We start from the raw sequence: 27,500 nt of genomic DNA, 5'->3' as shown, positions 1-27,500 counted from the left end.
CAATCACCAGACATGCAGAAGGAGAAACTGAACCCCGTCAGAACCTAACACAGAGACCCTGGGACCGGGTCATTGAGCGGGTTCCACCGTAACACGAGCCTGAGTATCACCAGAACCCGAGTCCAAATGCATCCAGAATCGAGATCTTCCATGACAATCAGAAATAAATAACGACTAAATTCGGGACTAGGTCCAGATGAAATCCGGGGGCACGACGGAACCCAGGACCTGAGTACTGACGGAATCTAGGGACTAATTTTTGTCAGAATCCGGGGACTGAGCCACAAAGTTATTAGGGCTTATAGCTCCGACAAAATCCCGGGACTGACGTCGGCATCCTGGAACTGAGTCCAGACCTCATGTAGAAACTGGGCCCTGAAAATTATGGAGCAGAGTAAAGACCGCATCCAGAGGCTGATTCCAGACGGAATACTGGATTTGAGTCCAGATCTTATGTGGAAATTGAGCCCTGACAGAATCCTGAAACTGAATCCAGACCTCACCACGGGTTTCAGTCCAGACAGAATCCTGTAACTGGGTCCAAACACCTTGGGAATGAGTCCAGACATCATCCGGGGACTGTGCCCAGACGGGATCCTGGAACTAAGTCCGGACCTCATCCGGAGACCGGGCTCAGACGGGATTCTGGAAATGAGTTCAGATCTCATCCGGGGATTGAGCCCAGACGGAATCCTGGAACTGAGTCCAGACCCCATCCGGGGACGCAGACCACACGGAACCCTGGAACTGAATCCAGATTTTATCCGGGGACTGGGCCCTGACGGAATCCTGGAACTGAGCCCCGACCTCAACCTAGGACTGAGCTCTGACGGAACCCTGGAAGTGAGTACAGACCTCCTCGGAGACTAAGGCCAGACGGAATGTTTGAACTCACTCCAGACCTCATCCAGGGATTGAGCCCACACGGAATCCTAAAATTCACTCCAGACCTCAATCGGGGACTGAGGTCAGGCGAAATCCTGGAACTCACTCCAGACCTTATCTCCAGTTTTCATCCGGGGACTACGCCCTGACGGAAATCTGGAACTGAGTCCAGATTTCATCTGTGGACTTAGCCCAGACCCCATCTTGGAACTCACTCCAGACTTCATCTGGGCACTGCACCCTGACGGATATTTGGAACTCAATTACGAGTTCATCACGGGACTGAGCTCTGACGAAATCATAGAAATGAGTCAAGATCTCATCCGGGGACTGAGGTCAGAAGGAATCTTGAAACTAAGTCCAGACCTTGTACTGGGACTGAACTATGATAGAATCCTGGAACTCAGTACATGTCCCATCAGATGAGTCCAGACCTCATCCGGAGACTTAGCACAGACGAAATCCTGGAACAGAGTCCAAAACCTATCTGGGGACTGAGCTCTGACGAAATCTTGGAACTGAGTTCAGACCCTATCCAGGGACTGAGCCATGACGGAAACTTGGAATTCACTCCAGATCTCATCCGGGGACTGACCTCAGACAGAATTCTGGAACAGATTCCAGACCTCATCTGGGGATTGAGGTCAGGCGGAATCCTGAAACTGAGTCCAGACCTTATCCGAGAACTGAACCTTGACGGAATCCTGAAACTCCAGTCCTTATCTGGGGACTGCTCCCTGACGGGAACTTGGAACTCAGTCCAGACCTCGTCCGGAGACCGGGCTCAGATGGGATCCTGGAAATGAGTCCAGATCTCATCCGGGGATTGAGCCCAGACGGAATCCTGGAACTGAGTCCAGACCCCATCCGGGGACGCTGACCCCACGGAAAACTGGAACCGAGTCCAGATTTTATCCGGGTACTGGGCCCTGACGGAATCCTGGAAGTGAACCCCGACCTTATATGGGGACTGAGCTCCGACGGAAGCCTGGAAATGAGTCCAGACCACATGCTGTGCCTGAGCCATGACAGATTCCTGGAATTTACTCAAGACCTTATCCGAGGACTGAGCCATGATGGAATATTGGAATTCACTCCACACCTTATCCAAGGATTGAGTTCAGACGAAATCCTGGAAGAGTCTAGACTTTATGCGGGGACTGAGCTAAGACGGAATCCTGGAACTAAGTCCCGATCTTAACTGGGGGACTGAGCTCAGACAGAATCCTGGAACTGAGTCCAGGCCTCATCGGGGGACTAAGCTCAGATGTAATCCTGGAACAGAGTCTAGACCTCATCGGTGGACTTAGCTCATGTGTAATCCTGGAACAGGTGGAATTCACTCCACACCTTATCCAGGGACTGAACTCAGGCGCAATCCTGGATGAGCTCAGACGGAATTCTGTAACAGAGTCCAGATCTTATCCGGGGACTGAGCTCTGAAGGAATCCTGGAACTGAGTCCAGATCCCATTCAGTGACTGAGCTATGATTTTTTAATTCACTCCAGACCTCACCCGGGGACTGAGCCCAGAGAAAATCCCGGAACTGAGTCCCGAACTGATCCTGGGACTGAGACCTGACGGAATCCTGAAACTGAGTCCAGGCCCCATCCGGGGACTGAGTCATGACAGACTCCTGGAATTCACTCCAGACTTCATCCGGAGACTAAGGTCAGACGGAATCCTTAAACTAAGTCCAGACCTCATGTATGACAGAATCCTGGACTCCAGACTTTATCCAGGGGCTGAGCTCAGACGGAATCCTGGAACTGAGTCCCGACCTTATCCTGGGACTGAGCCCTGACGGAATCCTGGAACTGAGTCCCAATCTCATCTGGGGACTTAACTCTGACAGAATCTTGGAACTGAGTTCCGATCTTATCCGGGACTGAACCCTGACGGAATCCTGGAACTGAGGCCAGACCCTATCCGAGGTCTGAGCCATGACAGACTCCTGGAATTCACTCCAGATCTCATACGGGGACTGAGGTCAGAGGGACTCCTAAAACTGAGTCCAGCCCTTATTCGAGGGCTGAGCGTTGACAAGATCTTGGAACTCACTCCAGACCACATACTGGGACTGAGGTCAGACGGAATCCTTAAACTGAGTCTAGACCTCACATGGGGTCAGACATGACAATATTGAAATTAACTTTAGACCTCATATGGGGACTGAGCACTGACAGAATCCTGAAACTCAGTCCAGACCTTATCGGGGGTTGGGCTCTCATGGAATCCTGGAACTGAGTCCAGACCTTATCCTGAGACTGCGTCATGGCAGAATCCTGGAACTCTACACCTCATCTGGGGATTGAGCTCAGACGGAATCCTGGAACTCACTTTAAAACTCATCTAGGAACTGACCCCAGACGGAATCCTGGAAGTGAGTCCAGACTTCATCCGGGACCTGAGCTCAGACAGAATCCTTGAACTTGTTTCAGAATTCATCGGTGGACTAAGCTCTGACGGAAACCTGAAAGTGAGTCCAGATCTTATCTAAGGACCCGACCCCTGACAGAATCCAGGGAATTCCATCCCATAAAGGTTTCTTCTCCGGATACTCCGCTTTCTTCATTTACGGTCTTCCAGACTATAGCTAATCGCTGACACTACCTGTTACTCCAGGAACTTTTGCATCCACTTCGATAGGGCATTCGTGTGTGGTGTGTCTTTAGGGCATCGCGTTCTAAATCTTCTTTAGTGGACAAGGATTGATTGACTATAGTTCAGCTAACCATGCAATAGTTTGCTTTCTCTTCCCAGGAAGTCATGGGTCAACAACAAATCTGAAAAATAATTTCGATGAAAAAATGAAATACAAATAATAATAGAAATAACGAGAATAACAATAAAAATTTCTGTAGCGATGATTATACTAGACACATGCTGCTTATGAAGGATTTTTAAATATTATTTCAATAATATATAACTCCAGCGCCACAAGTATTTAAAATTGCACACGGACTTATCTCCCTGTACACACACACACACACACACACACACACACACACATATATACTTGTGTGTGTGTGTGTGTGTGTGTGTGTGTGTGTGTGTGTGTGTGTGTGTGTGTGTGTGTGTGTGTGTGTGTGTGTGTGTGTGTGTGTGTTTAACGGAGGACACTTCACTGAATTGCCTTGCCACCCAGGTATTTAATAATGACCACCACGGTGTATTACGACAAACGCCGTTAAGGATGCTGGAGGGAAACGCAAGAACGAATCACTTGTAGAAGAGGAAGCCCTTCTGAGAAACAACGGAAATTCTTTTACCTTAGGACGCAGGAAAGACATCCTTTTAATTTCTTATTCAAAACAATTCAAGTCAACGATACAATTACCAGGTGAAAACGTTTATCTACAACGGGATCCAATGAAAAACCATCTCGACAGAAGACCTTCCGGTCTATGACGAAATCAGAATCCAGCGTGGACTTCCTCTTCTAGCGCTATTTTGCAGGAAATTAAAAATCTCTGGAAGACAAAAATTTTCCCAGAAGGTATAAAAATAGACCAGTTATAGACCTCAAACCTTGAGACACGAGCTTACCACTTTAACCACTTGACTGTTCCGGCTCTTGCGACCACGATGAGCGAGAAGTGGGCGGAGGATGATAGCGGTGGAGGCGGAGACCAATGAGGCGTATCAGAAGAGAAGAGTCTGGGATGGATGGAGACATACTCTAGGTTGTGTCAGGAGATGGGTCAGTATAACTTAATGTGTTCCATGCTTGTCTGAACGAGTGCCTACATATAATAAATCGGTGCTGTTTTGGTATGCCATCTCATTTACGGCGTGATCTCAAAAATTAGGTTTTTGCGTTGGTATGCGATCCTAACCTAACCTAATCTAACCTAACCTAACCAACCTAACCTAACCTAACCTAACCAATCTAACCAACCTAACCAATCTAACCAACCTAACCTAACCAACCTAACCTAACCTAACCAACCTAACCTAACCAACCTAACCTAACCAACCTAACCTAACCAACCTAACCTAACCTAACCATAAATGAGATCGCATACCAAAACGGCAAAAAAAGATATGATGAACATCGCTACTATCAGGTGAGATAGCATACCAAAACAAAAGTACGACTTTGAGATAGCATACCAAAACAGCATCAATAAATCTACCTATATACTAAGGGCTTCTTCTCCCTTATAAGGGAGGTAGCCACCCGTTCCATTCCCATCCATCGCCCTTGATTCCCTCTCATCTTAGCGCCTCGTGGATGAGGGGTCATCCCTGTCTCCTGCCCGCTGCCTCACTTCTATGCCATAAAAGAAATAAATCAATCAGAATAAATAAATAGATAATCTAAGTCAATAGACGTGATTATGTTTCTTTGCGCCAATAGCAAATTTTGGCAGCTCAAAGAGGCATTAGGAGACCTATTTTTGGTCACCAAAAGTGTTGCAATCCAAAAGAATTCTATAGCTACATCAGAAACTAAAATGTTCTTACGATCATCTGGCTTCCCAGGACTGTAGGACAATGTAGTCTCAGATGGAACTTACCCAGTAATTAATAAATAAATGAATAGAAAAAATAAATTAACTAATAGGACATAAGCAAATAAATAAATAAATAAATGAATGAAATAAATAAATAAAAAAGGAAAATGTAACTCTATCGAGAAAATACCTTCCTATTAATCCTAACCCCAACTGGTCGAAAATAAACTGACAAGGCAGATAATGTGATAAAATTCAACATTTAAGTTTTGATTTTATGAACAAATAAATCTGCATGTCCTTCCACACCACTTTTCAAAGACTGTCAATCAGTTATCAATACTCGTGCGGGTTTTCAACAACGTATTTCGCATGATACACTGCAAGAAAATTCTCTTTAAGGAAAGACCGTGGTGGAGCCTATGCTAGAAGGCACGTAGCTGCGGCCGAAGCCGTCACTTTTTTCCTTTGCGTTTGGACAGCTGGGGCAGGTCTCAGTCATTGCCGGGAATCGGAGGGAAGTGCGGGTTTTCAACAACGTATTTCACATGCGGCCGAAGCCGTCACTTTTTTCCTTTGCGTTTGGACAGCTGGGGCAGGTCACAGTCACTGCCGGGATTCGGAGAGAAGTGCGGAGTTTTGTACAGATGGACATGAAGCAATCTGGTTGAGAGACTCTTTGGCCATGGAAGCTGAGACTCTTCGGCAAGACCAAAACCAAAAGGTCTTCGGAGGAATGTAACGAGTGTTGTTCCTCACGGATCCGAACTGAGACTTACATTCTTTGTTATGCATATGAACGGTGTCCATCACAGACTATATTATACTTACAGGATCCCATTAACTCCTTCGTTAAGAGTTCGTTTGCGAAAGCTAAAGACTGTTTACTTAATTACGAGAAGGAAACTGTCGGAGAAAGAGTGGGAATGGGAAAAGTGAAGACGAATGACAGAAAGTGATATATATATATATATATATATATATATATATATATATATATATATATATATAGAGAGAGAGAGATAGAGAGAGAGAGAGAGAGAGAGAGAGAGAGAGAGAGAGAGAGAGAGAGAGAGAGAGAAGGCGGATATAAAGAGAGTAAATGAATGAGAAGACAGGGAAGGGATAGGAGAGGGAAAGGGTAGAAATAGAAAATGGTATAGAATTAGAAAGGGAAAGGGACGGAAGATAACGGGAGAGGAAAGGAAGGACGGGCAAAGGAGGTAAAAAAAAAAAAAAAAAAAAAAAAAAAAGTGGGGAGGGGAAGGGAATTGATATGTCTTTTTTTTTTTTTTTATCGTGGTTTACGGGGATGGTACCTGCTCAGTCCTCAACCTCACAGTGGTCTGGAACTGTTCATACATGAACACAGGAGACGGTGTCCATGGTATGATGCCACTCTTCCAGTGACGATCCCGAAGAGATGTCGGGGAAGAGAAGGAGCGTGGAATAAGGGAGGAAAGGATGGAGGCAAGATAGGGGGGTGGGGGGGACGTGTGGAAGAGTGCTATCAATCGTCAAACGGGCTGCCTCAGGCCTCTTCGGAAGGTCTGTATGACCCCAGTGTTTGTCTCGGGACCACCTTATCGCCTTCCTCTTGCTCTATCTTGACCATCTCCGAAAACAGCGCCAGGGGCGCTTATTAGGAGTACCCTCAGTGAGCCCGGTTATTGTCCACTATTTGGAGGGAGCCACCTACAAATAACAGCAGATTGATGAAGGGACTCTAAAATAAACACTTCCAATTCCTTTTATTTATGGCTGCGTTAAAAAAAAAAAAAAAAAAAATCTGGGGTGGCAAACTTCCACGGAAATACTTGCACTTCATGTATTGCACTCCAATATATATATATATATATATATATATATATATATATATATATATATATATATATATATATATATATATATGTATATATATATATATATATTCATATACTTGCCACCAAACACTGGCCTGTGCACGGCAACCCTTAGTGTTTCCGTGACGTCATCCAACCAAAGAAAAGGACTTGACCTACTCCCGAAGTCCTCGCGAAACTCCTGAAGCCGAAGTGCGAAGAGGCCTCACCTCAGCGCTATCACCCCCATCAGCTGTACCGTCTTTTCCGCTGTCCAATCGTCCGAGATCGGCCGCTCCCCTTGGCAGGAGAGCGAGGACCCTGCACCAGATGCACTCTGACAAGGACTCTTCATTAATCAAGCCGTGAAGCTCCCGAGGTTAGGTTGGGCAGGAAGAAGTGCGTCCTTAGGAATGGGGAGGGACGGAGAGAGTTGGAGGAGGAAGAGGAGAAAGAAAAAGGATAAAGTGGAGGAGGAAGAGGAGAAAAAAATAAGATAAAGTGGAGGAGGAAGAGGAAGAGGAAGAGGACAAATAGAAGGAAGATGAAGTTGGGAAGGAGATGGACGAAGAGGAGAAAGAAGAGAAAGAAGGATAGTATGAGAAGGAGGAAATTGGGAAGGAGAAGGAGTACGAAGAGGAAGAGGAGGAGGAGAAGGAGGAGGACGAGGAGACGGAGGGAGAAAAGGAGGAACTATAGGAAGGGGAGAGAAAGAGAGGAGGACAATCAAAAGTAGGAGTTGACGGAGTAGAGAAGTAGAAGTAGGGGAAGAGTAGAAGAAAATAGAGAAAAGTAGAATGAGAGAGGCGAGGAGGACAAATATGAGGAAGAGGAGGAGGAAAAGTAGGTGGAGGAGGAGGAAAAAGGGGAGGTAAAGGAAGAGGAAGAGGAGTAGAAGGAGGAGGAAATTGGGAAGGAGGGAGGTTAGGAGGACAAGTAGTAGGAGGAGGAGGAGGAGGAAAAGTAGGAGGAGGAGGAGGAGGAGGAGGAGGAAAAGTAGGACAAGTAGGAGGTAGAAGGGGAGGTAAAGGAAAAGGAAGAGGAGCAGAAGGAGGAGGAAATTGGGAAGGAGGGAGGTGTAGAGGACAAGTAGTAGGAGGAGAAGGAGGAAAAGTAGGAAGAGGAGGAGGAAGAAGGGGAGGTAAAGGAAGAGGAAGAGGAGTAGAAGGAGGAGGAAATTGGGAAGGAGGGAGGTTAGGAGGACAAGTAGTAGGAGGAGGAGGAGGAGGAGGAAAAGTAGAACAAGGAGGTAGAAGGGGAGGTAAAGGAAGAGGAAGAGGAGTAGGAGGAGGAAATTGGGATGGAGGAACATATTTTGTAGTTAGATTTATGGTGAGGGGGAGGGAGTAGCAACTGGGGCAGTAGTAGCTGAATTAAGCACAGACTAGAAGTAGGAGGAAGAGGAAGAGGTGGAGAAAAAATATAAAGAGGAGATAGACAAGGAAGACAACGAGATGGGAAAGAAAAAGAAAGAGGATGTGGAGGTCGAACAGTAGGAGAAGCAGAAGGGGAAATTACTTCAAGAAGAAAAAATATATAGAACAGAAATAACAGCAGGATACTGGGTAGAAGGGTTAGATGGGTTTTAACCGCAGACAGAGGAAAGTATATAACTATAAATGGGAAGGACTGGAAAAGGAGGAGGAGGAGAAGGAGGAGGAGTAGGAGGAAGAGGAGGAGGAGGAGGAAGTGAAGGAGGAGGAAGAAGACGAGGAGGAAGAGCAGGAGCAAGAGGAGGAGGAGGAAGAGCAAGAGTAAGAGGAGGAGGAAGAGAAGGAGGAAGAAAAGGAGGAGGAGGAAGACAAGAAGGAAAAGCAGGAGCAAGAGGAGGAGGAGGAATAGAAGGAGGAAGACGAGGAGGAAGACGAGGAGGAAGAGCAGGATCAAGAGGAGGAGGAAGAGAAGGAGGAAGAAAAGGAGGAGGAGGAAGACGAGGAGGAAAAGCAGGAGCAAGAGGAGGAGGAGGAAGAGCAGGAGCAAGAGGAGGAGGAAGAGAAGGAGGAGGAGGAAGACGAAGAAGAGAAGGAGGAGATCCTGCACGGGAGTCTGAACATCTGACAGTGAGTAGGGAAGGGGGATAAACTTGAGACGCATACGGTTTCAACTGAGCGTGGAGGGTCTGGAATGAAGTGGAGATCGAGAGAGAGAGAGAGAGAGAGAGAGAGAGAGAGAGAGAGAGAGAGAGAGAGAGAGAGAGAGAGAGAGAGAGAGAGAGAGAGAGAGAGAGAGAGAGAGAGAGAGAGAGAGAGAGAGAGAGAGAGAGAGAGAGAGAGAGAGAGAGAGAGAGGTTTGAAGGGGAAGAGAAGGAGGTATGGATGTGTACGGAGGAGTTGTGGAAGGACGCGGAGAAGGTAAGGAGAGTCTGCATATAGGGAAGACTAAATGAATAAAGTTCAGATGAATCAGAGAACGAATATAGAGAAAGGGGGTCGAGGTTGAGTGGATGAAGGACTGGGACACTGTCAAGACCAAGAGGACCGTGGGATCATTTCACTAAGAGGGCTTATCGTAAATGGGAAAGAAGACAAGTCTTCATGAGAAGAGGGGGAAAATCTCGAGGAAAGAGGAGAGGTGCATGAAGAAAGAGGAGAGAGGAAAGACAGGAGAGAGATGAGGAGAGAGGAAAGACAGGAGAGAGATGAGGAGAGAGGAAAGACAGGAGAGAGATGAGGAGAGAGGAAAGACAGGAGAGAGATGAGGAGAGAGGAAAGACAGGAGAGAGATGAGGAAAAGGATAGGAGAGAGGGGAGAGACAAAGCATAGAGGGGGCAGAAGACACAATAGAAAAGAGAGAAGGTCGAAGTGAGGTAAAGTGAAAAAGGGATAAAAGAGAAGGCAAACTAGAGAAAAGAGACGAGGGTAGAAGAGAGGAAACAATAGAAAGGAAAGAAGAGAGAAATTTGAGAAGAAACAGGAAAAAGAGTGGAAAGGAGCGGGATACGAAAGGAGAGAAGGGGAAGAGAAGAGAACAGAGGAGACGGAGAGAGAGAGAGAGAGAGAGAGAGAGAGAGAGAGAGAGAGAGAGAGAGAGAGAGAGAGAGAGAGAGAGAGAGAGAGAGAGAGAGAGAGAGACAGAGAAAATCAGAGGGAAAGAGAGAGAGAATCAGAGAGAGAGAGAGAATCAGAGAGAGAGAGAGAGGGAGAGAGAGAGGGAGAGAGAGGGAGAGAGAGAGAGAGAGAGAGAGAGAGAGAGAGAGAGAGAGAGAGAGAGAGAGAGAGAGAGAGAGAGAGAGAGAGGTGGGGGGAGAGGAACAGAGGAAGGTTGAGGAGGACGAGGAACAAAACAAGTGTCAGGAGTAAAACACACAAGGGCAAGTGCGGCGACAGACCAAGGTGAAGAAAGAACGCGAGAAACGTGTGGTGAAGCTAGTGGCGGAGGCGAAGCCCCTCTCTCCCGCTCCCCAAGAGTGAAAAACCAACTTAGTCCTTCCAGATGGTGCGCGACAGGTGGATCACGGGGAAGCCTACGACAGAGGGGAGGAAGAGCTGTGGCAGGTGGGGTTGGTACCTCGAGAATTCCAGTCCCATGGAACCAGATGATTTTATTTACCTGAAGAACAAATCACATGATGGGTTCACCTGCATCTCCTACTTTCTCTCGCTGAGACTAATTCGAGACTATTTTATTCAGCTGAGGGAACTCCATCGTTGCGAAGCAGGTGAAAAAATAATCCCCACATTTACGCTGGCTGAGCGGGTTAGGGCGTCGTTACTTGCGGCGAGGGTCGTGGTGAGGGCGGTTCGAATCCTGCCACCGGCGAAGTTGAACCAAGGGCATGGTTCATTAAATTCCACGCTACAAAGCCCTCTGTGAGGGGCACCGTCCTAGCCTCCCGATAGAGGGGAGTGTGTGACGTTAAACCATATCATCATTCTAGCTAGTGTCAGACTGTTCTATGTTTTAGCTGGAAGTACGTCACAAAGGACATGATGTTAAGAGTCTTGAGCAGCGTTTCCCAACCTTTTCCGACCACAGCACCCCCTGTTGTCATGTCTAAGCAGTCCAGCACCCCTATCTTGTTATCAGAAGGCTAACAGAAAGTGAAGTGTACTGCTTGATGATTTAATTTCTCGATTCATTAGAACTGAAACAAATTGACAATATTGTTTGTAGAAGAAATAAGAACACCCTAGAAAAATAAATTGGCATGGAAAAAGTCAAATATGCACAACTAGGTAATCAATGATACATATATCAATGTGATTTTTGTGTGCATCACTTCCCAGCACCCCCCTATAATTGATTTCAGCACCCCAGGTTGGGAAACGCTGATGTAGAGAGAATGGGAAAGAAGTATATATCATATGGAACGAGGTAGGAGACTAACACTTTGAGACGTTCAGCTGCGACCAAAGCCATCATTTCTGCTCTATGTATTGGAACTGTTGGGGCAAGTATCAGTAATCGTTCCAATCGAAGAGGAGGAAGATGAAGAGAGGGAGAAGGAGGTGAAGGAGAGGGAGGAAGAGTAAGGGGAGGAGGGGGAGGTGGAGGGGAGAAGGAGTAAGAAAAAGAAATAGGAGAAGGAAAAGAAAAATAAATAGAAGTATATGCAAAAAAAAAAAAGGTGATGAAAAATAAAAAGGAGGAGAAAAAGGAGATGAAAAAGAAAAAGAAACTGAACAAGGAAAAGAAATAGAAATATGAAGAGGAGGAGGAGGAGGAGGAGGAAGACGAGGAGGAGAAGGAGTGGGCGAAAAAAAAAGAGGAGGAAGAGATGGAGGTGGAAGAAGAGATGGAGGACGAAATGATGGAAGAAGAGGATGAGGGAGGGGAGGCGGGAGCGGAAGCAGCGGCGCCAGAGCCCTTGAGAAGTTGGAGGGAGAGAAGGAAAGAGATGAGTAACGAAATCTCAAATTGACTTTTCGAGTTGAAGGAAGAACTTGAGTGAGTTTGGAAGAGCAGCTGGTACAAGGAAGACGTTGGGACGAATCGTAGATGATCCTCGGTCGGAGGCCGAGGGTGCTGTTGTCGTGACTTGTGAGTGTTTGCTCTACTAATACACTACGGTGCCTCGACTGTGGATTCGAATCTTGGCACTGTTGGCACCGCGCGAGTTGTCAAATGCTCCTCTCCGTCCGGGCGGATCCCGGGCGGATCTCAGAGCACCACGGGTCTTTTATCCACGGGACGTGACACAACATAAGAACATAAGAATGAAGGAGACTGCAAGAGACCATAAGGCCTACACCAGGCAGTTCCGCATCCATCACCACCTGTCATCCCCATCCATAAAGTTGTCTAATCGTTTCTTAAAACAACTGATAGTTTCAGCTCTTACTACATGGTTACTAAGTCTATTCCATTCGTCGACCACCCTATTAATAAACCAATTCTTGCCTATTTCCTTCTTAAATCTAAATTTGTCCAGTTTATATCCATTACTGGGAGTCCTGCCCTGTTGTTTTAATATGATAACCTTGTTTGCATCACCCTTGTTAAAGCCTTTGATCCACTTGAACACCTCTATTAGATCAACCGATGTGGTTACTAAACGTGACAGTCAGGGGCAAGTAGCTTATAGACGTTATCTTCGCTCACGTGAACTAATTGCTCTGAAACACTCACAACTGGAGCCGAAGTTCTTTTTTAGAATTAATGGATTGCACTCGAAGCTGGTACCTCTTCGCATTAAAAATATTACACTTGGTAAACACCTTTTTGGTAACGAAGAGGGGGTTCCCTTCAGCTGAAGGAAATCACTTGGCGGCATCCAGAGAAAAAACTCTGTCGTAAAACGCCGCGAAAGGATTAATACGCGGCGAAGAAAGATGATAATCAGCTGAAATTTCTCGGAATCACAACGGAATCGGTCAAATACAAATTCGAAAACCTACAAGACCAGATGAACCTTAATAAACTGCTGAAAATTTCTCACGCGACCAGTCATATTCAAACGCTCCAATGACATATACCAACTCTAAATGCTTATCAAATCCCATTCTACCTCCTATCCTGTCCCACGTTAAACCTAATTCTATCCCACTGCAATTCCAGTTTTCGGCAAAAACCCAGAGCAAAGACTATCCCCGGCCCATGTCTACCTTAATTCCTGTCCACCACTGCCTCATTTCCCCTTTTACCGCCTCAAATTCTCCTCTTCCTCCTGACTCTTCCCTCCCTGCCTACGCCGGGCATGCGTGAGGTGGGAACCCAAATCTCGTCTTGTAATAACAAGCCTGAGGCGACCACGGCCATCTTCGGTGCAGAGGCTCATTTACACAGGTACTTATCGCCAGGTACATCTTTATTTGCAGCTGCCGGTGAATACGCTCACTCCGGGGCCGGGTGTGGAAGGGAGCTTATGCTGGCGTTCAGGAGGAGGGATGTAATGAGCTTCGATTCTATAAAACTTGCCGTTAACTGGGCAACATGAGCCCATGATACCTTAAACGATTCTATCCAATCTACCCAATCTTGGTTAAATACAATTACTAAAAGTTAGCCAAAGAATGACCAAGAAACGTATACTTCTGTCGAAAGATCAATCAAAGGTTTGGCAATTCGATTATGGAATGTGTTTCATCTATACCAAATCGATTCTATCCAATCTACCCAATCATAGTTAAACAAAATTACGTGGCAGCGGCTAAAGAAAAATCAAAAGAAAATAATATTGCATTCAAAAGATTAATCAAGGGTTTTGCAATTCGATTGTGGCACGTGTTTCCCTCTATACCAAATACAATCGCTTGTCGCTAACGAGAAGAATGACACGAGTCGACTACATCTCGACACGAACACATTGACTCTTATCCACCTCAGCTCAGGAAAACCCATCAGGACACCCTAAATTCACTCCCGCTATTGCCAAGACCCACCTGCAGAAGGCGAAGCCAAGAACGCCTCCTCTGGGGCGAGTTCGAACACAGAAACCCGAAATCGAACATTCTTAGGCAAGCGAGGCACCCTTAGAGGACAATGCAGACCCAACTTGCCACTATAAATCTGGACGAGGAGCTAATGGAGGAGTTTTAGGTGCTAATGGAGGAGGAAGAGGAGAAGGCGAAAGAGTATAGATGAGGAAGAAGTGGAGGGAAAAGAAGGGCGCAGGTAAAGGAGGAACAGAGGGTGAAGGAGAGGAGGAGGAAGAGGGGGAAAGAAGAGGAGGAAGAAAAGGAAAGTGGGAAGGAAAGTGGGAAGGAAAGTGGGAAGGGGAGGGGAAAGGGAGGAGAAAGGGGAGGGGAAAGGTGAGGAGGAGGAGGAGGAAAAGGAAGAGGGGGAGTAGTAGCAGCAGGAGGAAGAGGAAAAGAACTAGGAAGAGAGAAAATTAGGGAGAAGGAGACAACGAGAAAATAGATCGAGAAGGAAAGTGAGAGAAAAGGAAAAGAGGAGGAAGATAAAAAGGAGGAGGAGGAGGAGGAGGAGGAGGAGGAGGACGAGAAGCAGTAGGAGAGGGAAGAATTAGTAGAAAAGAAGAAAGAAAGGGAGAAGCACGAGAATAAGAAGAAGGAAGAGTAGGAGGAGGGAGAGTGGTGGGTGGCAGAAAATTAGTAGAAAAATGAAGGAGGAAATTGAGATAGAGGAGGAGGGCGAGGAGGAGGACGAGATGTACAAGGGGGAGGATTGTGGGAAGGAAGAAGAGGATGAATGGAAGGAGGAGAAGGAGGAGGAAAAAAAGAAGAAAAGGAGACAGAGGAACAGGAGTATGAGGAGGAAAAGGCAGAGGTGGTGGTGGAACACACACACACATACATATTCACACACATACATATTCACACACAAGAAAAAACGTAAAAACATAGCAGTGGTATCTCAGACTTCATTTGCCATTTTAAGTCTCTCATGTTTTTCTTTCACTGTAAACACCTCGTTCTCATGATTTTGAGGGTTGAATAAAAACGAAGTAAAGGACGTGCGAGTAAGAGAGAAAAAAGGAGAGAGAGAGAGAGAGAGAGAGAGAGAGAGAGAGAGAGAGAGAGAGAGAGAGAGAGAGAGAGAGAGAGAGAGAGAGAGAGAGAGAGAGAGAGAGAGAGAGAGAGAGAGAGAGTTATAGTAGAACAGAGTAGAGTGGCAACAACGAAAGATTAATTTTCCTCAAGACACACTTCTTCGATTTTTTACACACTAGGGACAGATGACTTGCTGTCTTTTATTAGTAGACTCCAGCCTATAGTATCTCGATCCATCGAGACATGTTAGGAATCCCGTTCACGCACGATCTGGTCTCAAGGTCGCCGGACAGATCTAGTTGGATCTGACCAAATCGAATTGTGTATGTACTGACTGTCATACACGATCCAACCTGGTCGGATCCCAGACCTGTTCGGCAGCCTCAAGACCAGATCGTACTGTGGATGGGGTCCCTAAGAGAGACTCCAGAAGATTCATGAGCAGAAAGAAAAACTGGAAAATGGATGACTGAGCAAATGCATAAAGCCAAGGTTAGAGACGTAGGTGCAGTGACGACACTCCCACGATTGGGCAAAGAACACGATAAAGAAATAAATAAGAAAGGAGAAGTATTAATTGGTGTCTTGAGTTTTAATTGCTATAAACCAACTTCCCTGATGTGGTTAGTTACCTCATCATGGTAAATGGGTATCGTCCATAAGAGAAGGATTAAATTGAATTTCAAATCTCTTTGGACTTATTGTTGAATTTCCCGTCCGCCACGACAGAAATTATATACAAGCAACATTCTAATACTTTGTACAAGTTATGCAATAATGTTACATATAGATACTTTTTACATTATAAGGGCTATCCTTGTATGTGACAATGATAACTAAAATATGTAATTTTATTAACATGGACACATATAATGATTTGACCAAAATTAGTCATTTTATTTTAAAAAGACGCTATATAGGTTAAGGGGACACTGCAGTAGTGGCGAGTTGCCACAGCCCCAACAGTAGCCAGTTACTATCCTCTACGCTTCCCACAGATCTCTCTGCGATGAAATGTTGCTCTGTTGTCTGCTCTGTGGTCTGTTTCTTTCATCAGCTGGTAGGATTAGAAGGAAGGGAGTAGTTTTCGGTTTTCTGCTCTTTGCGTGAACAAGTGGAAGAAAGATGATAGTCCTTGACTGAGAGGGATTTTAGATCCAGTCCAAAGACCAAGCACCAGCCCTTGGGGCTGCATCTCCAGATGTAGATGTGTGTGTGTGTGTGTGTGTGTGTGTGTGTGTGTGTGTGTGTGTGTGTGTGTGTGTGTGTGTGTGTGTGTGTGTGTGTGTGTGTGTGTGTGTGTGTGTGTGTGTGTGTGTGTGCGTGCGTTGGTGATGGACATAAATTTCTCCGATGTCCTCGCAAGACCACCACAACCAGGCATCCATTTTTTTTTTTTTTTTGTCTCATGTAAGGAAACGTACAATGATGACACGACTTGAATATAACGCGGAAACTGGCGCAACTCGGAGGAATATTTAGGCTGGAGAGAGTTGACAAAAGTGGGGACGTTTCAAGGGACTCCTTTGCATACCAACAAGGTGTCTTTGCGCAGCAGGCTCTAGCATACATAGTACAACACACAGATAATCAAATCGTCATATAACTACATGAACATAACCAGACAGGGGACAATATTACACCAAAGAAGTTGCAAAGGTGGAGTTTAAAAAGGGTGTCAGAACGGGGAAGGTAATAGAAGTTAAAAGTGATCAACACTTTTTTTTTTTTTTTAGATGAGATGAGTTGCCAATCACAAGAGTCACATAGCATTCTCTTGACTGTAAACTAATCTTCACTCAATAATATAATATTGATTGATTCTAGTTTCTACTATCCCTCCATTCCTCTGCCCTCCTTACCGTTCTCACCTCTGTGACAATTCTTCGGAGCGATATTGTCTCCGAATGATTAAGGAACTGTTTACCACCGACAAAATACGAAAACCACACAAGGGACCGTTTTCGACATGTCCAGCTACGGACAAACTATTGTTTATCCAAGTAATGCAGAACCTCAATCCTCAACGGGCTTATTCTTACTTGTAAATCATATAAACAAACAACCACGCTATACAGAAAAAAATACGCAAGGCGTCAATAGTCACAGAGAATGGTGACGAACCAACAAAACATCAGGAGTCAAAACATAAAACATATGACTGCGAAGAGTGAACGAATAGATCGACTGGAGGCTTAGGCACCTTAACTTACACTCTCTGGAAAGACGCAGAGTGCGGGGTGATCTAACAGAGGTGTTCAAGTGGATCAAAGGCTTTAACAAGGGTGATGCAAACAAGGTCATCATATTAAAACAACAGGGCAGGACTCACAGTAATGGATTTAAACTGGACAAATTTAGATTTAAGAAGGAAATAGGCAAGAATTGGTTTACTAATAGGGTGGTCGACGAATGGAATAGACTTAGTAACCATGTAGTAAGCGCTGAAACTATCAGTTGTTTTTAGAAACGATTAGACAACTTTATGGATAGGGATGACAGGTAGTGATGGATACGGAGCTGCCTGGTGTAGGCCTTATGGTCTCTTGCAGTCTCCTTCATTCTTATATTCTTATGTTAATCCTGGGCGATAAGATCGTTCGTGCAGTGTATGCAGGTAAAGCTCGTTCCGGCAGTGCCTGAAGCCAAGCTGGCGGTTAAGACGGGGGCACCAGACTGCCTTAATGGGAACTGCTGGCAGTAATTTCACGGTTCTTATGAGGACGAGAGATTACTGGTACAAGAGTCGTAAAGTTGCGGTGGCAAAATGGTGGAAGGGGGGGGGGAATTCGATGGTGGAAATGGCTGGTGAAAGCGAGTGCGTGAGAATGGAATCAATACTGATGATAGCGAGATGCCTGTGAGGGTTCTGTCGGATTTAGTGGTATTGGTACTGTCAATGGTGATAGCAGTGACGTAAACATAATCTAATTTGCATATTATGTTACCTAACGTGTGTGTGTGTGTGAAAGTTTGTGTGTGTGTGTGTGTGTGTGTGTGTGTGTGTGTGTGTGTGTGTGTGTGTGTGTGTGTGTGTGTGTGTGTGTGTGTGTGTGTGTGTGTGTGTGTGTGTGTGTCATTCACCATGGTCCTCGAACGATAGCTCAGAGATCATAAATTCCCCCTACACACACACACACATGCTCACACACACACATGCTCACACACACACACACACACACACACACACACACACACACACACACACACACACGACCTCCACATATACAAATACACCTTTTTTCCTCAAAGGGAACAGTAACAGATTGTATAAGCGAAATCTTTTCAAGCCGGAAGCACAACTCGAACTCGGAAAAACAAATTTGGAACTCTGAACTACTAACCAATGCACCAACAAGCCATGCTGCTGTGTTTGTGTGTGTGTGTGTGTGTGTGTGTGTGTGTGTATGTGTGTGTGTGTGTGAGAGAGAGAGAGAGAGAGAGAGAGAGAGAGAGAGAGAGAGAGAGAGAGAGAGAGAGAGAGAGGGAGAGAGAGAGAGAGAGAGAGAGAGAGAGAGAGAGAGAGAGAGAGAGAGAGAGGGAGAGAGAGAGAGAGAGAGAGAGAGAGAGAGAGAGAGAGAGAGAGAGAGAGGGGTAGAGAGAGAGAGAGAGAGAGAGAGAGAGAGAGAGAGAGAGAGAGAGAGAGAGAGAGAGAGAGAGAGAGAGAGAGAGAGAGAGGGAGAGAGAGGGAGAGAGAGAGGGGTAGAGAGAGAGAGAGAGAGAGAGAGAGAGAGAGAGAGAGAGAGAGAGAGAGAGAGAGAGAGAGAGAGAGAGAGAGAGAGAGAAAGAGAGACAGAGAGAGCGAGAGAGAGAGAAAGAGAGACAGAGAGAGAGCGAGAGAGAAAGCGAGAAAGAGAAAGAGAGAGAGAGAGAGGGGGGGAGAGGGGGAGAGAGAGAGGGAGAGAGAGAAAGAGAGAGAGAAAGAGGGAGGAAGAGAGAGGGGGAGGGAGAGAGAGAAAGCGAAAGAGAAAGAGAGAAAGAGAGAAAGAGAGAGAGATACTATATCCACAACTCAGGCATTGGGTAACACGAGTGGTTTTCAGTGTCCGATAGTGTGTCATCGAATAGGTTTAATTGTCTCCGGCCTAACGGCTCCACCGTTGTTGTTTTTGAGTCAGTGGGTCAATGTCGAGAGCCCTCCATCTCCGCTCCCCATAGAATATGAACTGCGAAACAGTGAAGGCAGTGGAAGGGGTGGGGAGTGGAAGAGAAGGATTTGTGGAAAAGAGGAAGAGGAAGAAGGAAATTAGAAAAAAAAAATGAGAATGAACACGAAAAATTGGTGGAAATGAAAGAGGGGTGGAGGAAGAATATAAGAAGAGGGACTAGGAAGAGGAAGAGGATCGTAAGACTGTTGGAATGTCAGAAGAGTAGGAGGAATGGAGTAAGTAGAAAGAAGGGGAGCAGAGGCTATGATGAGTGAGACAGGGGAGTAAAAATGAATAAAAATTACTAGTAGAGGTAGAAATAGTGCGAGTAGTAGTAGTAGTAGTGGGAGAAGTAGTAGCAGTAGTAGTGGGAGAAGTAGTAGTAGTAGTAGTAGTAGTAGTAGTAGTAGTAGTGGTGGTAGTAGTAGTAATAGTACTAGTAGTAGTAGCAGTAGTAACAGTAGTAGTAACAGTAGTAGTAGTAGTAACAGTAGAAGTAGTAGTAGTAATAGTAAGGAGTGGCTGAACGACGCCTACAACAGGATACTTGCCTTCTCTCCAGGAAACCTCTTCACCCCGCCTAAATGCAATGCATCCAAAGGCCTAATAGAGGAAATGACCCATCTATTAAGAGCATATATAAATTCATCTCCCTACGCCCCCATGGTATTCAAAACGCTAGCTATCCTTCCACACCTTACATGTCAGAGGACCCACAGAAAATCTAAGCACTCTGAGAACATCCAGGCATTGCAACGGAGGATGGAAAAGTGGGAAAAGGGAGAAGTGGAGCAACTGTTGATGGAAGCAGAGGCCATCCAAGGTAAACTCTACAAGGGTGTCAACAGAAAGAAAAATCTAGAAGACAAAGCCAGAAACTTTGCAGATAAGATGAGGCATGGAAAGGTCGAGGCTGCCATGAGGTCGCTCGCAGGGGAGAGTGAAGATCCTGGAGTTCTATCCCTAAACGAGGAAACGCTAAAGATCCTGAAAGAAAAACACCCAAAAGCAAGACCAGCAAACCTGGAGTCTAAATTCAGTGGCGACTACCTTCCACCCCACGAGGTAGTCTTTGACAGCATCACAAGAGGAAGGATCTGGAACCATGCTCTACACACCCAGGGAGCGGCGGGACCATCGGGCCTAGATGCGTCTGGATGGAAATGTCTCCTTAGCACCAGCCTATTTGGAACGGCAGCGGGGAGTCTGCAGGAGGCCATCGCTGGTTTGGCAAAGAAACTGGCGACTGAGGACTGCCAGCACTTGGAGGCATACACAGCGTGCAGACTTATCCCGCTGGATAAGAAACCTGGCTGTCGTCCGATTGGTATAGGCGAGGTGCTGCGAAGAATAGTAGGAAAAGCCATCATGGAAGTCGCGAAGGATGAGGTGCGAGAAGCGGCTGGCAACCTGCAGGTGTGCGCGGGGCAACAGGCGGGTTCCGAGGCAGCAGTCCACGCCATGAGGAAAATATTCGAGGAACCGGAATGCGAAGCAGTCCTATTAGTCGATGCATCAAACGCATTCAACAACTTGAATAGAGAGGCTACAATACACAACATCAAAATTAAATGCCCAATTTTGGCCAGGTATGTGGAGAACACATACAGAGAACCTGCAAACCTATTTGTCACCAACAGGTTTGAGAAAAAAGAAACTAAAGTGGAGATCATCAAATCCGCGGAAGGAACCACTCAGGGAGACCCGGTGGCCATGGCTATGTACGCGCTCGGTCTTATGCACCTGCAACAGAAGATACAATATGAGGACACCATGGTCAAACAGGTAGCATATGCAGATGATCTCACGGGGGCAGGAAAAGTAGCTGACCTAAAAAAGTGGTGGGATCTGGTGTTGGCACACGGCCCGGGCTTGGGTTACATTCCGAATGCAAAGAAATCTGTCCTCATAGTGAAACCAGAGCACTTTGACAATGCCAAAATCCTCTTTGAGAACAGTGAAGTGAAGGTAACAAAAGACGGGGAAAGACATCTCGGTGCAGTGATCGGCTCAGAATCCTTTAAAAAGCAATATATTGAAAAGAAAGTTAACGATTGGGTAGCGGAAGTTAGGCTCCTAGCTAACTTTGCAAAGACCGAACCGCAGGCGGCATATGCCGCATTCATATATGGGGTTAAACATAAGTGGAACTACATATTAAGGACGGTACCGAACATCACCGACCTATTAGGACCCCTTGAAGAAGCCATTAGAAACGAGCTAGTACCGGTCATCACCAACGGACGGACATTAAACGAAGAGGAAAGAAAACTCATTGAACTTCCACCTAGAATGGGAGGGCTAGGCATCTCCAACCCGCTAAACCTAGCCAAAATAGAACACCAAAACTCTATGAAACTCACGTCCTCCCTGACAAACAACATCGTGTCACAAGATCAACGGAAGGAGACTAACATGGAGGAGATCAGAGAAATTAGAAGAAACATTTCAAAGGGAAGGGAGGAGAGGCAGAAGGAGGAACTTCAAGCACTTCTAGCTCGGGTATCGAATTGTATGAAAAGAAAGATATCATTGGCGCAGGAAGTTGGGGCGTCCAATTGGCTGACAGCACTACCAATCAGGGCAAAGGGATTCACCTTAAACAAAAGAGAATTCACGGATGCCATTGCCCTGAGGTATGGATGGCCATTGGGAGGGCTGCCTAACAGATGCTCCTGTGGTGCACAGTTTACTCCGGACCATGCGATGATATGCAAGCAGGGTGGATTCATTTGCATGCGACATGATGAGGTAAGAGATCTCACTGCCCAAATGCTTCAGGAGGTGTGCAAGGATGTGACTATCGAACCAACATTACTTCCACTAGGAGGGGAGAACTTCAGATACCGCACGTCCAACACATCAGATGAAGCAAGAGTGGATGTCAGCGCAAGAGGTTTCTGGACACGGGGACAATTGGCTTTCTTTGACATGCGAATATTTGATCCGATGGCCCCCTGTTACAACAACCTAACTATTGAGGCATCTCACTTCCGGAACGAGTATGAGAAGATCAGGATGTACGAAGAGCGTATACAGAATGTAGACCAGGGCTCATTCACTCCTATAACCTTTACGACCTCAGGTGGGATGGGTCCTAAAGCAAAGGCATTCTACGCTCGGCTGGCAGAGGTAATGGCTGAAAAGAAACAACAACCCAAAAGCAGCATTGTTTCATGGATGAGATGTAGACTGTCATTCTCACTCCTAAGATCAGCCCTCCTATGCCTGAGAGGTACAAGGTCCCCACCGCCCAAATCAACACATATACAAAACCTAGATTTTGAGCAGACGGTGGTTGACAGTAGGATAAATGAACTTTTGTATTAGGCATTGTTAATAAAAATTAAATCCACAGATAAAAGGGTTGTCGACCACAGTCATTGGCGGGAGAGGGGCCAATGAACTGTGTCTGTGGGAGACAGATCCTGCTGCTTCCACCACACAGTTCCACGAGGATGGAGGTCGTGTAGTAGTAGTAGTAGTAGAAAAAAAAAGTAGTAGTAGAAGTAGTAGTAGAAGTAGTAGTAGTAGTAGTAGTAGTAGTAGTAGAAGTGGAAGTAGAAGTAGTAGTAGTAGTAGTAGTAGTAGTAGTAGTAGTAATTGTAGTAATACCAGGTCCCTAGCGCCCAAATCACCACATATACAAAACCTAGATTTTGAGCAGACGGTGGTTGACAGTAGGATAAATGAACTTTTGTATTAGGCATTATTAAAAAATAGATAGATAAATAAAAGGGGCGTCGATCACAGTCATTGGTGAGAGAGGGGCCAATGAACTGTGTCTGTGGAAGACAAATCCTGCTGCTTCCACCACACAGTTCCACGAGGATGGAGGTCGTTAAAGAAAAAAGAAAAGAAAAGAAAAAAGTAGTAGTAGTAGTAATTGTAGTAGTTGTAGTAGTAATTGTAGTAGTTGTAGTAGTAGTAGTAGTAGTAATTGTAGTAGTTGTAGTAGTAGTAGTAGTAGTAGTAGTAGTAGTAGTAGTAGTAGTAGTAGTAGTAGTAGTAGTAGTAGTAGTAGCAGTAGTAGTAGCAGTAGTAGTAGTAGGGTAGTGGTTAGGAAGAGGATGCTGGGGAGGAGGAAGAGTAGTAATCACAAAGGCATAAATATAGAAGTAGTAGTAGTAGCAGCACAAGATGCTGCAGGGGTAATACGAGGAGTATAAGAAGGAAGAGAAAGAGGGGGAAGAAAAGGAGGAAGAGGAGGAGGAGTAGGAGAAGGTAGAGAAAGAGAAGGAAGAGGAAGAGAAAGAAGAGGAGGAGAAGGTGGAGGAAGAAAAGGAGGAAGAGAAGGAGGAGTAGGAGAAGGTAGGGGAAGAGAAGGAAGAGAAAGAGGAGGAGAAGGTGGAGGAAGAGAAGGAGGGGAAAGAGAAAGAAAAGGAGAAGGAAAAGGAAGAGAAGAAGGAAAAAGAGGAGGAGGAAGAGGAGGAGTCATCACCACGGAAAGAGGAGAGCATATATTCGTATTGCTGAGGGATAATTTCATCCTGGCGCCACGTAGGAGTAAAAAGAAAAGAAAAAAAAATGAATAAATAAATAAATAGAAAATAAAAATTCACATGTAACCGATAGAGAAGTATTGTGAACATCCGAGACCACGGCTTCTCACGAGTTTTGTTGTTTCACTCGGGACCATGCAATTAGCTGCAAGTGTTATTACGAGTGATTTTTCTTTCAACAAGATTTTGGAATGGAGTAGATTTTCACGAGACTACAGATGTACTGTAATTTTCAACTCTGGAGTAGTGACGGTGATGGCGGTGGTGGTGGTGGTGATGGCGGTGGTGGTGGTGGTGGTGATTACGAATGCGATGAGTTGGTGATGCGGTAGATCTTATGGAGATGGTATCAATGGTGATAGTGATAGTGAAAGTGATAGCGGTTGTGATGGTCCTGGTGGTTATGGTGTTGATTGTGGAAGTGGTGGCCGCTGTGGAGGTGATAATGATGTAGGTCGTGGGAGAGATAGTGGAGATGGTGACAATGTTGATTGTAATGGTGATAGTGGTGGTGGAAGAGGGGGTGGTGTTGGTAGTTTTAGCAGAGTTGGTGGTTTCTGCCGTAGTGGTGTTTTTTTGCAGTGTTGGTGATGATGAAATCGATGGTGGTGGTGATAGTGGTGGTGATAATATTGGTAGTGGGAGTAGTGTTGGTGGTAGTGGTGGCCGTGATTCAGTGGTGGTCTTTGTACAGTGGTGGTAGTGGTGAAGTTGTGATCGTGGTAGTGGTGTGGTTGTATCTACTGAAGTACTGTAGTGGTGATTATGGCAATGGTAGCTGTAGTAATGGCAGGGGTTGTAACAGTAGTGGTATTGCTACCCCAATAAAGTGGCCGTAATACGAGTATATATATATATATATATATATATATTTTTTCATATATATATATTTATATATATTTTTATAGGTAAATATATATATATATATATATGTATATATGTTCATATATATATATATAGATATATACATATATGTATATAATGTATATATATATACATATATATCGTAGTGGTGGTGGTTGATTTCAATATTTGTGGGTACTTCAAATGTGGTGGTGTCATTAGTGGTGGCATAAGTCGTCGTACTGGTGATGGTGGCAATGGTAAAGCCGATAGCGTTGGTGTCAGAAGCAATGGCGACACATGTGGGAAAAATACATCAAGAAAGAATTATTACCCTCGCAGACCCTTTTTCACTATCATTACTGATTGTTATGACGGCCCTTGGGATGTCCCTGCGTGTGGTAATTACTAGGTACTCCTCATCCCATAATGGATGTCGAAGTCTACTTCTCTTCTAAGTCATTAACGAGAGCTAATGACAATCGCTAATTCTCCAGGAAAACTTTGGGGCGGAAGATGAGGCAGTTGCACGCCACTTCCCTAGACCACTTTCCCACTTTCGTTAATTCCTTCCTCGTGCCTATCCATAACCAAACTCATATAAAGCGAAAAAAATGAAGAAGTTGCCAGAAATCCTTAACTGTAATGATCTTTGACCCAGTAACATCAACTAACGACTTCTGGGTAGTACAGCCAGGCGTTTTTTGAAAAAAAGAAAAAAAAAGAAAAAAAAAAGTTATTCATTGGGTACCTAATGAGTAATGACAGACTCTCACCTCCCTTGGTAACGTCGTAAGTAACTACAGACTCTTGGGAAAGGCTAAGATGGAGATGGTTCCCACTGGAAATTGATTGCTAATAGGGAGGTACTCCTAACAATTTAGTTGTTCCCACAGTCGAGGTGATATCATTACAGCCATCTGGAACTTCATGACATTGTCTTCCATTGCATCGTATTCGTTGGTGGTGATGCAGAAAAGGTATGGCTGAAAATGAGACAAAGAAAGAATGCAAGAAGAGAGAACGGGGGAAGGAGTATGCAGGAATGGAATAGTACATGAATAAGAACAAGAGAAGGAGGTCAGGAGAGAAAAGTTAGAAAAGAAAGAGTAAAAAAAAGGTGGAGGAGGAGGAAGAGGAGGAGGACCAGGAGGTGGTTGGAGATGAAGTAGGACGAGGAAAAAGACGAAAAAAGAGGAGGGAGAGAAGGAAGAGGAAGAGGAGAATGTAAAGGGGTGAAGGAGGAAAATAAGAAAGAAGAGTGGGGACAGGTGGGCAAGGAGGAGGAGGGAGAGGTGGGAGAGGAGGAGGAGGTGGTAGTGGAAGAAGAGTAGAAGGGGGAAATGAGGAGTAGGAAGAGGTGAAAGAGACAAAAGGGGAGACGGGAGAGACGGAAGAGGAGGAGGAGGAAGAACAGAAGGAAAAGGAGGAAGATCAGAAGAAAGAACAGGGTGAAGACTAGTAGGAAGAGGAGGGAGAGGAGAGGAAAGAGAAGAAGGAGAAGGAGGAGGAGGAGAACTAGGAAGGAGAAGGAGTAGGAGGAGGACTTGGAAGGGGAATGAGGAGGAAGGAATGGAGTTCCTCCTGGAATTCCCACATCGACTGAAGCTGGAGGGTTTGATGGAGGGTGATCCCTTATGCTAAATCCAGTCTTCTCTTGCGGTAATTCTAATGGGAACAAACAAACACACACACACACACACACACACACACACACACACACACACACACACACACACACACACACACGCATACTCGGTGGCGCGATTGGTAGAGTCCCAAACTGTAAGTATGGCGGTACCGGCGGTACCTGGTTCGAATCCTGCCCAGGGCTGAAATTATTTCAGTATCGCTGCGCTTCGAATCGTTACTCCAACTCTCGTGGGCGGGGAGTTGGGTGTGTGTGTGCGTGTAAGGTCATAGCATTACCCATAGATCGGTCATACGAGCTCTGACCTCTCTTCCGGGAAGGAAATAGCTGTCGATCACGAGTCCAACACGTGATCCAAAGACCAAGGTGAATCACACACACACACGCACACACACATACAGTTCACATGGATACACAAAAGTAGTTTTAGTTTTTACTGCCCAAAAATATAATCAATGACACAGTAATCACTGTTTTTGAGAATACTCAAAATTACTGTTTACCACCGTGATAATTGTAAACTGCGATTTTGCTGCGGTGATTGATTACAGGCAAGGTGGGTTCCAATTCAATAATCAATAAAAGTAATATATATATATATATATATATATATATATATATATATATATATATATATACATATATATATATATATATATATATATATATATATATATATATATATATATATATATATATATATATATAGTAAAAAAAAAAATCTTGACTGAAAGAGTCCCATAATTTTGGAGATGAATGATTAGCAATAAGGAGAAACTAGTTCGTATTCGTACTACGTGTGTATATATATATATATATATATACATATATATATATATATATATATATACATATATATATATATATATACAGTATATATTACTCATACTAAATATCCTTTACCATGGGTAAGAAAAACAAGTACTTTAGGTTCTGTATATTACGGCTACTAACTGTGATTATATCAAGCAGGAGATACACAAAACGTGATGAAAAGGATAAAATACTTATGTCAAACACGGGTAAGGGAACTTATGGAGACTCAAGTCATGTGACTCTAGACAGGTCGTGCGGGTGAATGCGTTATAAGGAGAGATAACTTGGAAAATAAACTTCATTGTCAAATATTTAATGAAGTCAGGTGACCACTGTCCTTTGGAATTATTAAAGTTCGGGAGGTATTCATTGAGACAGGATTCAATTATTTTCCTTCTAAAAATACACTGAGCTTTTGGAGGGAAAATAGTTGAATTCTCTCTAATCAATTACCTCCCTA

At 44.9% G+C, this 27,500-nt stretch overlaps 1 protein-coding gene across 1 annotated transcript; it reads left to right on the top strand.

Moving 5' to 3' along the window:
• Positions 1-1,879: 1,879 nt before the first annotated feature.
• Positions 1,880-22,710, top strand: LOC143027619 (uncharacterized). Its single transcript, XM_076188991.1, has 6 exons — positions 1,880-2,003; positions 2,395-2,630; positions 2,742-3,012; positions 3,256-3,365; positions 13,954-14,084; positions 19,723-22,710. The coding sequence occupies exons 1-6, from the start codon at positions 1,880-1,882 to the stop codon at positions 22,556-22,558; spliced, it is 3,708 nt and encodes a 1,235-aa protein (XP_076045106.1). The 3' UTR covers positions 22,559-22,710.
• The last annotated feature ends 4,790 nt before the right edge of the window (positions 22,711-27,500 follow it).

The sequence above is a fragment of the Oratosquilla oratoria genome, chromosome 1 (assembly GCF_046742065.1).
Source record: "Oratosquilla oratoria isolate Oo_2021 chromosome 1, ASM4674206v1, whole genome shotgun sequence".
In the NCBI taxonomy this organism is placed as follows: Eukaryota; Metazoa; Arthropoda; class Malacostraca; order Stomatopoda; family Squillidae; genus Oratosquilla; species Oratosquilla oratoria.
Note: the sequence above shows the minus strand (reverse complement) of the source record. Positions and strands in the feature narration are given on the sequence as shown.

Coding starts and splice junctions, on each gene's coding strand:
- LOC143027619 (XM_076188991.1), top strand. CDS start 1,880: ATGAGTCCAGACCACATGCTGTGCCTGAGCCATGACAGATTCCTGGAA. Junction 2,631..2,741: donor ACTCCAGACTTTATCCAGGG/GCTGAGCTCAGA, acceptor TAACTCTGACAG/AATCTTGGAACTGAGTTCCG. Junction 3,366..13,953: donor GCTCTGACGGAAACCTGAAA/GTGAGTCCAGAT, acceptor TATCCACCTCAG/CTCAGGAAAACCCATCAGGA.